A 14,145-nucleotide genomic window follows, 5' to 3' on the forward strand; every position below is an offset into this window, starting at 1 on the left:
ATGGGAAGATTGTAGCGACGTAGCTTACTTTTCAGATATTGAGGAACCGTATCTTGAATATATTGGCATGCAAGAGAGAGGACTGTAAACAAGATCCTAAATGAATTGGAAGCCAGTGTAATTTCCTCAAAATCAGCAAAATATGCTCCCTTCGCTTCATGCCCAACAGAACTGTAGCTGTCACATTCTGAACATGTTTAAATTTCTTTAGCAGGATGCACTGAATTATAATTTTGAAATCAGTAAGGCCTGGGCAAGTTGCAGGACGGGATTAACCCTTTTGTGGTACTGCACTACAGTTATTTCTTGCTTCAGTCTAGGGGGTTTGGGGTGGGGGTGGTTTGGGTGGGGATTGTTGGATCTGATATTCTGTATCTGATTGTTCTCTTCTGTTACTCTGGTTACTGCCTGTTGGTTTATCCTCTGTTATTTGAAAATAAAAATTGATTCAACATAACCCTTTTGTGGTTCCTAGGCAAACAAAAGTGTTAAGTCCCCTTCGTAATATAAAAGCACTTTTAAAATCTCCAAAACAGTTTTCCGTGCAAAGGAAAACCAGTAGGGAAAGACGCTGCAGGTAAGTGCTGCTTGCCAGCTCCTCCTGGTGAATGGAGGACAATTCACTGGGGTGGGAGATCTTGATGAGCAGCAGTGGCTGTGCCCACCTCAACACACATTTCTTTCTGCCAGCAGTTGACTTACCAAAGCAAAAATCCGTCTTCAGAGGGCCCTTTTAAAAGTTTGGGCCCCAGGCAGGTGGTATGTTTGCCTAGCCTGTGCTTTAATCCAGCCTTACGAAGGTCACTGAACCCTAAGCTTATCTGCAGCCTAAAACCCAAACTTGTTTAACTGTCTGACACAGAGAGAGTAATAGATTGTAGAATTAATATTAACATAGAAACGTGAAGGCAGATAAAGGCCAAATGGTCCATCTAGTCGGCCCATCTGCAGTAACCATCATCTCTTCCTCTAAGAGATCCCAAATACCTATCCCACGCCTTCTTGAATTCAGACACAGTCTCTGTCTCCACCACCTCTTCTGGGAGACTGTTCCACGCATCTACCACCCTTTCTGTAAAAAAGTATTTCCTTAGATTACTCCGGAGCCTATCACCTCTTAACTTCATCCTATGCCCTTTCATTGCAGGGTTTCCTTTCAAATGAAAGAGACTCGACTCATGCGCAAGTGTATTTAGATATCATCTCCATAGATGAATTAGCAGTCTAAATTATTGAATTATCTTACCAACTGACTCAAGGTAAACATTAAGAGAAAAAGTGGGAGCAGAAAGCCCTGTGGAACTCCATGAGGCAAGGGCTAAGGATCAAACCGAAATTCATCCCCTACAACTGACTGCGGCCGTACACTGGTTAGGACCCACCTTTCTATCTGGAAAAATCCATATGGTGTTCCCCAGAGATCTCCACTTTCACCCACATTATTTAATGTTTATCTTTTATCACTGGGCTCATGTTTGAGTAGTCTGGATCTACCGTAGCACTGTTTAGTTATGCTGATGACATCACTATTGTCATACCTTTTACTTCAGTTTTATCTCAGATTACCACTAAAGTTGAAATTGTAATGAAACAGATGGACTCTTGGCTGCAAAAATTCAAACTCAAACTTAACTCTGGCAAAGCAAAGTTTTTTGTGGCGACTTCTAGTAAAATTCCCTTTGAACCTTCCATCAGTATAAATTCAACTCTGTATATAATTCATCCAACGATTAAAATTTTGGGAGTTATTTTGGACCAGCATCTTACAATGAAAGCTCAGATAGATGCTGCGGTATGTAAATGCCATTTCACGTTATGGAAATTACGAACAATTAGATCTTATTTCGAATCTACTGCTTTTAGTCTATTGGTTCAATCGTTATTACTGAGTCTTCTCGATTCATCTATCTGACAGTCACTAAGAAAGAATTAGCAAGACTTATAATAATACAGAATTTAGCAGTCAGAATGATTTATGGCCTGAAGAAATATGACCATGTCACACTCTTTTATTGTGAATTGCATTGGTTGCCTATGGAAGCTCGGGTGTTGTTTAAGTTAGGCTTTTTCTGTTATAAGGCCGTTTATGGTATAGTTCCTTTTTACCTAGTCAACAGATTTTCTTTGGCTTCCTACAGACACTGTAGAAGAACTCATCCTTTGTTTAATTTTCCATCTGTCCAAGGTTGTAGGAGTAAGAAACTTCTTAATCATACTTTGGCATCTCAAGCAGCTCTTCATGACAATGAATTTCAAATATTATTGCTCACAACCCGTTCTTACAGACATTTTAGAAAACAATTGAAGACCTATCTTTTTTCTAAATATTTGATTGACTGACTGACTAACTAACCATCTTATTTTATGTAATATGCTTACTTTTATAATCTTTTGTAAACCGCATTGAACTTCTGGTTACGTGGTTAAAAAGCACAATATTATGTTATGTAATATCATGGTGAAAAACTGCTGGACCCAAATACCTTTATGTTTATCATTTTTGATAGTACTGCCTTTCTGTGGCACAACCAAAATAGTTTACATATAACATAGGATACAGTAGGCATTTTCCCTGTCCCTAGTGAGTTCACAATCTTAGTTTTTGTACCTGGGGCAATGGAAGGTTAAGTATTTGCCCAAGGTCACAAGTCGCTGGTTCCCCCAGTTCTAGGACCGTTGCATTATTCGTCCCTCCACTTCTCCATCTCTTCATCTCATCTGCACACTGCCATGCTTTGAAAGATTTCTGTAACTGTTTTCAGTGGAGAGGGAAAATAAATTAACCTGATTTTGGCAGTGGAGTAACTAGAATTGCAAGTGAGGAAAATAAGTTGGAACCAACCAACTGTGCCTAGCCTGCTCAGTGCCCATGATCTCCTCTTCCATAGAGGAAGGGCTTTGGCTCACTAGTTGAACTGCTGCACCCAGAGGTTGTGAGGTCAAATCCCAGGGCTGCTCCTTGTGACCCTGGGCAAGTCACTTAATCCTCCAGTGCCCACCACTTTGAATGTCAACTTTGAAATGCCAAAGTGACAGAAAGGCGGTATACAAGTCCCCATTCCCTTTTCCATAGTCACTGTAAGTTCTCTAGAGTCTCATCTCTGTATGTTTTAATACAAATGAAAGGGAAACCGTTCTGCCAGTGGTGCTCAGAGCTGACTTGGTTTTAATTGCAGACCAGATGGAGCCAAGCCAGAGTTCTCTGAGGCAGCGTTGTCTCAGGGCCTTATCTGCAGTTTCTACACATCCCTGTATAGTGAGGGAAACAGTGCCTCTCCTGCTGCGCTACTTACAACATGTACAGAAAGGTGAGTGAACCAGGGGACCGGGCAGGGAGAGATGCATTAGCAGTGCCAAAGTCATGTCTGTAGTGCTAGATATCCAACCTGAATACAGAAAATAGCCTTGTTCACCTGCTATTTAAAACCTTACAGCCTCTTTTGTGGTTTATATGCCATAATTTTCTTTGTGTTTCCTGTGTTACCTTCCATCATTCTTTTGATATAATTGTTTTAATCTATAATGTTGGTAAAAATAATAATAATAAAGAGTTACTGCCCCATCATTAGTTTTAAAATTCCTTCAAACTTTAGAGCAGCTATATTGGGGAAAATATTTGAAATTATATAGTCTGAAATGGGAATTGATTGGCTATTAGCCAAGATGTAGTGATTGGATCCATAAAGTGTGACTATTGTTAAACCTAGGGCACTAAAAAAGTCAGCGATCATCGCTAAACCTGTTTTCACAGCTTTAGCGATAATCGCTTTTACCGACCCGATGCACAAAACAGCTCACCGCAGGTTTACCCCCTTGATTGCCCATTTTCGAATCCGGTCATGCAAATTAACTAAACCCCTCCCCCCCCCCAAAAAAAATAGGGGTTTTGGCTATCGGAAAAACCGACTGGTCTAGACTTGTCGGCAGTTGTTACTGACAGGTCTGCCTGGGTTTTTTTTCATTTTTTTTCAATGGCACAAATATTTTGCATGTGTTACACACACAAAATATCTGTCCTATTAAAAAAAAAAGAAAAGTCTCCCACCGCCGATGATGGCCCTCCCCAACGATCCCTGACGAATGCGGCACCGGGAATCCCAACCATGAGAGAAGATTGGCAGAAGGGATGCCCACTTCCTCCTGCCAACGGAGGCCCCCCTGAACCATCCTCTACCCTCCCCCCTCACAAAAAGGCAGGAGGGTTGCCCACTCCCTCCTGCCATGGGATGCTCTTCCCTCTTCCTCCCACTCCATCCTCTACCCTCCCCCCACTCCCCAAACTCCTCCCCCATACCTTTGCATCGATCGCTGTTCCACAATCGGCCAGAGAACTGGCCAACAGCAATCCAGTCAATATTACCAACTGACTTTAGTGCATCTAGCCCCTAGTTCTTTTAGGGACTTTATAGGGGTGATGCTTAAAGACAGACTTAGAGGAATGAGCATCACACCTTCCTATGAGCATATCTGAAATGTGGCAGAAGAGATGAATGAAGTGGCTTCACTGCAAACAACTTGCATAAAATTGTGAAATAGTTGGATTTAAGTTTGACCTCGGGATATCTCAGTTCTGAGGTGCTGCTGTATGAAGTATTGAGGGGGTGGTAAGATAAATATTAGGGCCACAAGAAGGGAACTACAGAATAAAGAGGGATTTCCCCCAGAGGCCTCATCTACCATCTGCTGTCTTCTCTAATCTCTTACTGCTTAGTTGGATGAGGAATTGGGGGTACTTCAAGTGAAGATTCTGATTGGTTTCCTTTGGAGTAATGAAGGTTCTGATTGGTTTCCTCTGGAGTAGTGAAGAGCAGTGAACTGGCTCTTGATGCATTTTATTTTAAGGAAGCGCTTCTTTTTTCTCTCATTCAAAGGAAGCATCTTGTGTGCTGAAGGCATGATCTCTGTTTGCCAGAGCCTTCACCTTCTGGCAATGCAATGCCAGCAAGATACAGAGAGCTTGTGGTACTACCATCAAACGGTCATCCCTTGTCTGCTGGCTCTAGCCGTCCAAGCTGCATTGCAAGGTACAATGATATGAGTTCAGAGATGCAGAAGCTGGCACTTGGAGTAAATTTAAACTTTGGAGATATGGAGCACTCATAAGCGTTCACACACCTCAAAAAGTGCAGAGAGGAATTTTTATTGCAGCTTAGCTCTCTTTGCATTTGTTTTCTTGCATTTGTTTTCCTGCTTTTCTAACCAAGATCACTTAGAAAAAGAAAACCGTTTGTCTGTGCACCACACCCTAATGGCTGAAGAAATGCAATGAAGCTTTTTTAAAAAAAACTTATAATCAGAAAGATAGTGAGAGCATAATCCTAGCAAAACCCTTTCTGGTAGATCAAATCTGCCATGAGTGATTTCAAAGCAAAGCTCGTTAGAGGGACATAGTCAAGGATCTCTTAAGAGGCTTTCAGGAGAGGAGGATAGGTGGGATTGGACGCAACTGAGAGACATGCTCCAAGTGTTGGTGGGGGTTCATAGACAACAACGCGGAAGACAAAGGCGCGCGCCGACAACTGAGCGCAAGATGGAGGCGCACGCCGAAGAAAATTACTGTTTTTAGGGGCTCCGACGGGGGGCTTTGTTGGGGAGCACCCCCAGTTTACTTACTAGTTAGTAAAGTGGGGGGGTCCCCCCCCACGCCCCCCCATTGGAGCCCTTAAAACAGTAATTTTCTTCAGCGCGCGCCTCCGCGCTGCACTCATTTGTCTGCTTGCGCCTTTGTCCCGACGCGCTTTTGACCTAACACCTTGGTGGGATGTCTCAGATCTTCAGTGTTGTATGTTACTGTTTCAGAGACACAGACCCAGGCAGAGTCTCCTGTCTTGCTGGATGAGAGTGTCTTGACAGCCATGGTGCCAGTGATAAGTGCAGCGTGCAGCCATCTGAGCCCAGAGTGAGTACCTTCAGCAATGTCTCCTAACTCTACACCCAGATTCTAAGAGTGTTAGCAATAACTCCCTCCTTATCTGTATAGCTGAGTCCTGAGTGAGTGTCATCCTGAGTGTTAACAATAACATCCCCAATCCTTTACCTAAATCTGGGGTGAGCATTAGCAGTATCTTCCTGTTACTGGTGCCTCAAACCCTATTTGTGGTTAACACTGAGGGTCCTGCCTAGCACTGCTCACATCCTATTTGCACACGGACCTCTACATTTGCAACTTTCCGCCACCAGCTGTTTTTCCATTTGTTCCTGAGCATGTACCGTATCCTGGTGGTCTTGAGCGACATTGCAGTGGTCTCTTAGTACCTAAAAATGCAACTACAGACAATTATTTTACAAATACAGTGGAACCTTGGTTTACGAGCATAATTCATTTCAGAAGCATGCTCGTAAACCAATTTACTTGTATATCAAAGCGAGTTTCCCCATAGGATGTAAGGGAAATTCGCTTGATTCGTTTCACTTCCTCCCCCCTTTCCTCTTGGCCACCAGCGCTGCTCTACCTTACTCCCCCCACCCAAGGCCACCGGTGCTGCTCCATCTTACCCCCCCCCCAAGGCCACCGGTGCTGCTCCACCCCCCCCCACGGTGATCCAGTATCCCCCACTCAAACACATTCTCTTACCCCTATCTGGTACCAGCACCAATGCACAGGACATGCCGGTGCTAGTGCCCAAAGATCTTCCCTCTTCCTTGTGCTGGGCCTTGAGCATCTGCGCATGCTCAAGGCTTTCTAGTCTCGCTCTCTCCAGATTCTCGGAGATCTCCGAGAATCTCGGAGAGAATGAGAACTAGAAGGCCTTGAGCATGTGCAGATGCTCAAGGCCCAGCACAAGGAAGAGGGAAGATCTTCCGGCACCTGCATGTCCTGTGCGTTGGTGCTGGTGCCGGTGCCAGATAGGGGTAAGAGAATGTGTGTGGGTGGGTGAGTGAGGGATGCCAGATCGCAGGGGGGGGGCGCTCGTAAATCGAATCAAACTCGGTTTCTGAGATGCAGATTTTGCGAATGTTTTGCTCGTCTTGCAAAACACTCGCAAACCGTGGCACTCGTAAACCGAGATTTGACTGTATTTGGAGCAAAGAGCAAACAGTTTACTAGGGAAAAAATATACAGTATGATAAACTGTAAAAATTGTAACCACCGCCAACAAACAGGAATTTACACTGTACACACCGCCCAAGAACATAAGAGAAGCCATGTTAAGTGGTCAAATCAAGGAGCCAGTGTCCAGGGAAGGTTCAGAAAGACTATCTCAAAGCAGTGGTATAATTGGGCAAGTCACTTAATCCCCAATTGCCCCAGGTACATTAGGTAGAACATGAGAATTGCCGCTGCTGGGTCAGACCAGTGGTCTATCGTGACCAGCAGTCCACTCCCGCGGCGGCCTCTAGGTCAAAGACCAGTGCCCTAACTGAGACCAGCCCTACCTGTGTACGTTCTGTTTCATCAGGAACTTGTCTAACTTTGTCTTGAATCCCTGGAGGGTGTTTTCCCTTATAACAGCCTCCGGAAGAGCGTTCCAGTTTTCCACCACTCTCTGGGTGAAGAAGAACCTCCTTACGTTTGTACGGAATCTATCCCCTTTTAACTTTAGAGAGTGCCCTCTCGTTCTCCCTACCTTGGAGAGGGTGAACAACTTATCTTTTATCTACTAAATCTATTCCCTTGTGAGCCTACCAGGATAGATAGGGAAAAAGCTTGAGTACCTGAATGTAAACCACTTCGGCTTTAAGTGGTATATAAATACTTAATTTAAATAGATAAATTTCCACCCAAGCAGACCTTGCAGTGTGGAGGACCCGGTGACTACTACAGAAAGAAAAGCATAGCATAGCAACAGAGTACTTCACCTTTAGCATTGTTGCACAGGGCCTTCCAGCATCTTTAAATAAAATATGTTGAATTGCCCCCTCCCCTATAGCAGCCAGGGAAGCGTTTAAGCTCTTCATCTCCTGCTGCCTGGGGCCAAATTTTGTTATAACAGCTGTGTGATTTTATGTCTGCTGTCTTGAGATGTGGCCTGTAGGCAGCAGATGATAATGCATTTAGGCACTTTTCAGGCTGCTGGGGGAGGGGCGGGGTGGATTCAGCTGATATAAGAAAGATGTCAGAAGACCCTATTTGCAACCCTTTGAAGGGTAAGTACAGTGCTGTTGCACTATGCAGCTTCCTGCTTATGCCTTTGCAAGGGGTGGAAATCAGCAATGTTTTGCTCAAGATCGCTAAATTTGAACTTATGCCACTGTATAGATCTGAGGCAAGGTTTTGATGCAGGTTAGTATTGATTTCTGAGCTGGGACTGTCTGGAGCTTGTACCATCAATCTAATCCTAATCTAGGACTCCGTCGTCCCGGCACTCTCCTAATGTATAAACCTAGAACGCCTCACTGAATGTTGTAGTATATTAACATTCTTGGGGAAAGGTAGAAATTGCATCAATTTGAAGTCAAGGGGGCAAATTTAACTCTTTCGGTCTTGGTGATGGGAAAAAAGAGTAACCCATAAATTGAAGAACAGGAGGACGTCAGTGTATATTAATTTGTAAGTTAAGAACTCACAAGAGGGAAGAAACTCTCACGGAGGAAAGCTAAAGTCCCAAGGCAAAAGAAAGAATCACAGTGCACATAAAACCCCTATTTTGCTACTCCTGGATCCTGTTACTTGAGTCCTAAGACGTGTTAACAGGAATGCCCCCTGGCCCTATAAACTGTGTCCAATCCAAGCAGAAGAGCAAGATATCGGTATATTCTCTTATACATACATCCCCCACTCCTTCCAATCTCTGTCCAAACTGAGAAATAGCACAGAGTCCTTCTTCACAATCTAATTTCTGTTGGCAAAACAAACTTGTGTTTAGGCTAAGGTGAGATTTTGTGTGATGATTGGTGTTTCACTGATACTTATTTCTCTCTGCTTCAGGTTAGTCACTCCCAGTGTCTCTCAGGTTGTGGGGCTTTTCCTGCACGGAGATGTTTCTTTTCTCCCAGAAAACAGCTTCCCTCGCAGATTCCAGCCATTCCAGGTGAGCTGAATCTAGCCAGGCTCCTCGGTGCAGCGTGTCCTGCCATTCAGACTGATCCCTTAAACCCATGGATATTCCTAGAGGCCTGTGACAGTCAGCAGCCATAGAGATGGATATGCTACTATGGCAGTGGGTACAGGGTCTAACAGAGAAAGGGCACGGGGAAGACCATTGTTTGGTATTTGATTTTTATAGAGAGACTTCATCTCCAGCCAATTTGAAAATACAGAATGCTTGTTTTTGTGTTTCTCTCCAGGGGGGCGAATCAGAAGAGAAGCAAAGGCAATTAGTGGCCTTGTTAATGGCGTTTGTATGCCCCTTGCAGAGAAACGTAAGTGAATGGAGTGAAAAATCGATCCACTTGTACTTGTACTTGTTCTACTCCACTGAAGAGCCCTAACCATTTTAGTCTTTCCTCATACGAGAGGAGTTCCATCCCCTTTACCATCTTAGTCGCTCTTCTTTGAACCTTTTCTAGTGCTGCTATATCTTTCTTAAGATAAGGAGACCAGTAAGAAGCAGCTCCAATTTAAGCTAGAAGCTCAAAGAAGTAAGAGAAAACGGTGTCAGGTCAAAAGCGCGCCGGGACAAAGGCGCGAGCAGACAATTGAGCGCAGCGCGGAGGCGCACGCTGAAGAAAATTACTGTTCTTTAGCACTCTCCAGACCAGTAGAGGTTAATCTTTACAAATGGGTATATATCCAATCATGACCAGCAGGTGGAGACTGAAAACAAAACTGTGGGACAGTATATCATATACTCCCTTCTCTATTTACCTCAGTCTTCTTTCAGTCTCCAGCAGGTGTTGATGTGATCTGTACCCATCCCCCTTGGTAGGGCTGTTGGAATTTGTTTAGGGGGTTTATTGTCCCTGTTTTTGGCCGGACGGAGCTTGGGTGGGCCCTGTTTGGGGGTTCGTCCGATCTCGGGGGTGTCAAACCCGGCGGGTCTAGAGCGGGGTCCCTCCCCCCACTTCCTCCACCTCCCCACATTTTTTTAGAGGAGCCTCAGCAGTAAGCCTTGCCCCCTAAATCAAGCAAGGCATATTGCTTTGAGAGCCTGTGGAGTTTGTTCTGTAAAAAAATAAAAATAAATCCTGAGGTAGTGCTGGTCTGGAGGGTTGTTTCCCTTTAAGAAAACTGTATTTTACTGTATTTTTTCATCTAACCGGCACTTTTTTATAGCTAGGTTGCGTATGGAGCAATGAGCACTTCTAAAGGGAAAAAGTGCTCATTGTGCTCCAGGCGCGAGGCACTCGCGGCCGGCCTGTGCAAGCGGTGTTCAGGCCGGTGCGGTGGAGGAGCTCCGTCGGCAGCGGCTGCAGGCGCCCAGAGCTCCCCGCCGATGGTGCCTCGCGAGTCGGCTGGGAGCAGTGGGGAAGCCCGGTCTTCCCCAACCGCCCACGGAGGGATTCCCCGAGCCGCCGACAGTCGGGTTGTTGGGGATTCCCTCTCAGCTGATGTTTTGACAGCTGATGCCGACTTGCCTGTTTAAGCGGCTGGGACTGTTCAGGTTTCTCAGCCGCTACAGGCTATGGAGGGAGCATTTTTGGCGCGAAAGTCGCCATCTTCTCAGTCTGGCCCCTCCATTTTGTTTTCCACCTCAGGTGACCTTCCCCCTGTATTGGAAAAACAGGGGCAGGTTTCTGCTGGGTCCCCTGCTGTGGCAGGGAGTCCCTTGGGACCCTCGGGGGGTTTTTCTCCTGATTTCTTTTTTTCTTTGTGCAGAGCCTATTTTCAGGCGGCTGGGGGTCCCGGATGCGCTCAGGGGGTTTCGGGGAGTGGGGTTTCCTCCGCGCTCCCTGCGGCTTTGCCTCTCTCGTCTGTTGTGGCGTCCCCTCCTCCTCCTCCCTTGTCCAAGCGTCCGCGGGTGTCGTGGGACGAGGATTTATGGTCGGAGGAGCGTGTCGGTCTGGATGAGGACCTGGACCCTTCTGAGGATTTCCAGGACCCTCTCGAGGGGACGGCCGCTGGCGGCGGGTTGTCGGGTTTCCCGTCCTCCGGCGAAGAGGTGTCCGTGGTGCGCCTTTTTCAGAGAGATGAGCTGCCGGACCTGATTCAACAGTTTTCTTCGGTGTTGCGTTTTGAGGATGCGCCGCTGGAGACTCTGCGTGTGGGGGACCCTCTGCTACGGGGGATCCGTTCCGTTTCCCGCTCTTTTCCTATGCATCAGGATATTCGGGATATTATACTGGAACAGTGGAAAACACCGGAGGCGCCGTTTCGTTTGGCGCACAGCATGGCTCGTTTGTATCCCATCCCAGAGGGGGATTGGGCTACTTTAGCATCGCCAGTCGTAGACGCGGTGGTCTCAGCGATTTCTAAGCGGCATACCGTGCCTGTTGAGGGCGGTTCTGCCTTGCGGGACTCTGAGGAGCGCAAGTTGGAGAACATCCTTAAGCAAGATTTTCAGGTCTCTGCCTTTGGGGTCCAGGCGGCTATTTGTGGGGGGATGGTCGCTCGCGCCGTGTTTCGGTGGGCTGAGCGTGTCCTGGATCGGGAGTCTGATGACTGATCTTTGGTGGATCAGGAGGTGGCGAAGATTGAGATGGCTGCCTCGTTCCTCTCAGATGCTCTTTATGACTTGGTGCGGATCTCGGCTAAGTCTATGGCCTTTGGCATGGCCGCGCGGCGTATTTTGGGGCTGCGCGCTTGGTCGGCGGATGCTGCGTCCAAAGCTAAGCTTACTAAATTTCCCTTCCGGGGGTCTTTTTTGGTTGGGGAGGAATTGGATAAGTTGATTCAGACTCTGACGGACTCAAAGGTGCCCTGTCTGCCTGAGGACCGTGCCCGCCCTGCGTCTAGGGGTGGTGCGGGCCGGGGGCGTTTGCGGGAGTTTCGCAAGTATCGCCCTGGGCGTGGGGCTGCTTCTTTCCCGGCTCCAGGGTTTTCCTGGAGTTGGTTCTTCCAGCGCATGCAGCCCTTTCGGGGGGCCCGTCAGGGGGCAGGGAATCCCTCCGCCGGTTCCCCCGTTTCCCGTCCTGCACAATGACTCCTTGCCGGCGCCCCCTTTGGTTCCGGTGGGGGCCCGGCTGCACAAATTTTTCCCCAAATGGGCCGAGATCACGTCCGATCAGTGGGTCCTGGAGGTGGTGCGGGACGGTTATGCCCTGGAGTTCGCCTGCTCTCTGCCAGACCTTTTCCTCGCCTCTCCATGTCAGACTCCTTGGAAGACGCAGGCTTTTCGCCAGACCCTTCAGCGCTTGATAGATCTCAAGGCAGTTGTTCCGGTGCCCCCTCCGGAGTGTTACACCGGCAGGTACTCCATTTACTTTGTGGTGCCCAAGAAGGAGGGGACCTTTCGGCCCATCCTGGATTTGAAAGGGGTCAACAGGGCTCTCAAGATTCCCTCTTTCCGCATGGAAACTCTGCGGTCAGTCATTCTGGCGGTTCAGCCAGGGGAGTTTCTCACTTCTCTCGATCTGATGGAGGCCTACTTGCATGTTCCCATTCGGGCCTCTCATCAGCGCTTCCTTCGCTTTGCGATCTTGGGTCGGCACTATCAGTTCTGTGCGCTTCCCTTTGGTCTGGCCACGGCTCCCCGGACGTTCACCAAGGTGATGGTGGTCATCGCGGCAGCCTTGCGGTCGGAGGGCATTCTGGTACACCCCTACCTGGACGACTGGTTGATTCGGGCAAAGTCGTTGCAGGAGAGCTCCCGGGTTACGGCTCGGGTGGTGGAGTTTCTCCGGTCGCTGGGCTGGGTGGTCAACCTTTCCAAGAGTCGGTTGGTCCCGGCTCAGCGTCTGGAGTACCTTGGGGTTCTGTTCGACAACTCCTTGGGGAAGGTCTTCCTTCCAGAGGCCCGGGTGAGCAAATTGCAATCTCAGATTCGCCTGCTTATCCCAGGACAAGCAGGCAGGTATTCTCACTAGTGGGTGATGTCATCCGACAGAACCCCGATACGGACATCTTGCAAGCATGTCTTGCTTGAAGAAACTCAGAAGTTTCGAGATGCCCGCACCGCGCATGCGCCAGTGCCTTCCCGCCCGATGTACCGGGCGTGTCTCCTCAGTTCTTTTCTTTCCGCGGAGCTGAGAAGTTTCTCTTCATTCTGCGCTGACTGAATTTCAGTTTTTTGCCTTCTTTAACCCGCGTTTTTGTTTATTTCTTTGAATTTATTTCACTTTTAATTTATTTTTTCTAAAAAAAAAAAAAAAAAAAAAAGTTAAAATTATTTCTTATCCCAGGACAAGCAGGCAGGTATTCTCACTAGTGGGTGATGTCATCAGACAGAGCCCCGGTACGGACGTCTCACAAGCACGTGTTGCTTGTAGAAACTTAAAGTTTCTAGATGCCCGCACCGCGCATGCGCCGGTGCCTTCCTACCCGGAGATCCGGGCGTGTCTCCTCAGTTCTTTCTTTTCCGCGGAGCTGAGAAGTTCAACTTCTTCATGCGCTAGCTGAATTCAGTTAAATTTGCCTTCCTTGTCCGCGTTTTCGTTTTCTTTTAATTACAGTTAACAGTACTTTTCTTTTTCAAAAAAAAAAAAAAAAAAAAAAGAGAAGATTATTTCCTCCGGCAGGTCGAACGGGCCGGCCACGTGGCTCAGGCCCACTGGCTTCGACCTAGCGACGGAGATTTTCCGGCCTATGTCCCGGCCAATCACCGGGTTTAAAAAGTGCAGCAAGTGCCAACGCGCGATTTCACTCACGGACCCTCACCGGCGCTGTTTGCAGTGTTTGGGCCCCGACCACATCCCGAAATCGTGCGGGCCTTGCTCTACCCTTACGGCACGCTCTTTCAAGCGGCGTTGCCTATTGTGGGAATCGATGTTCAAGATGGACGCAGCTAAGGATCCCTCAGCCTCCACTTCATCGGATACCTCCCCGGTTCGGGCGAAACGGCATCGACCACTCCTGCATCGAGTGTGGTGAAACCGGCATCGCTCACCCCGACACCATCCACGAGCTCGACGTCGGTGCCTGCCCCGGTCTCCTCTGTTCAGGTACCTCTTCCTTCCACAGTGCCACCAATGGTCATCAAAGTGCCGAAAGCTACTAAGCAGAAGCACTCGGCCTCGAAGGAGCGCGATGTCCGTGCAGGAGGACCCCCTTTCGGTGCGGATCCCTCCTTATCGGCTTCGCTACGGTCCGCGCTGGAAGCTCAATTCGTTGAGCTCATGCAGACCATCGGACCCGGGCTCATCGCTGCCATACAGGGTGACCTCCCG

The 14,145-nt window shown here is 47.8% G+C and overlaps 1 protein-coding gene across 3 annotated transcripts in view; it reads left to right on the forward strand.

Annotated features, from left to right (window-relative positions):
• MMS19 (MMS19 homolog, cytosolic iron-sulfur assembly component) overlaps positions 1 to 14,145 on the forward strand; it is a 210,848-nt gene that overhangs the window by 116,034 nt on the left and 80,669 nt on the right. For all 3 annotated transcript variants that reach the window (XM_033940777.1, XM_033940775.1, XM_033940776.1), the window contains exons 18-22: positions 3,177 to 3,308; positions 4,872 to 5,024; positions 5,800 to 5,899; positions 8,870 to 8,972; positions 9,229 to 9,303. In XM_033940777.1, coding sequence (XP_033796668.1) covers positions 3,177 to 3,308; positions 4,872 to 5,024; positions 5,800 to 5,899; positions 8,870 to 8,972; positions 9,229 to 9,303 — 563 coding nt within the window. The remainder of the gene's footprint in view (positions 1 to 3,176; positions 3,309 to 4,871; positions 5,025 to 5,799; positions 5,900 to 8,869; positions 8,973 to 9,228; positions 9,304 to 14,145) is intronic.

The sequence above is a fragment of the Geotrypetes seraphini genome, chromosome 4 (genome assembly GCF_902459505.1).
Source record: "Geotrypetes seraphini chromosome 4, aGeoSer1.1, whole genome shotgun sequence".
In the NCBI taxonomy this organism is placed as follows: Eukaryota; Metazoa; Chordata; class Amphibia; order Gymnophiona; family Dermophiidae; genus Geotrypetes; species Geotrypetes seraphini.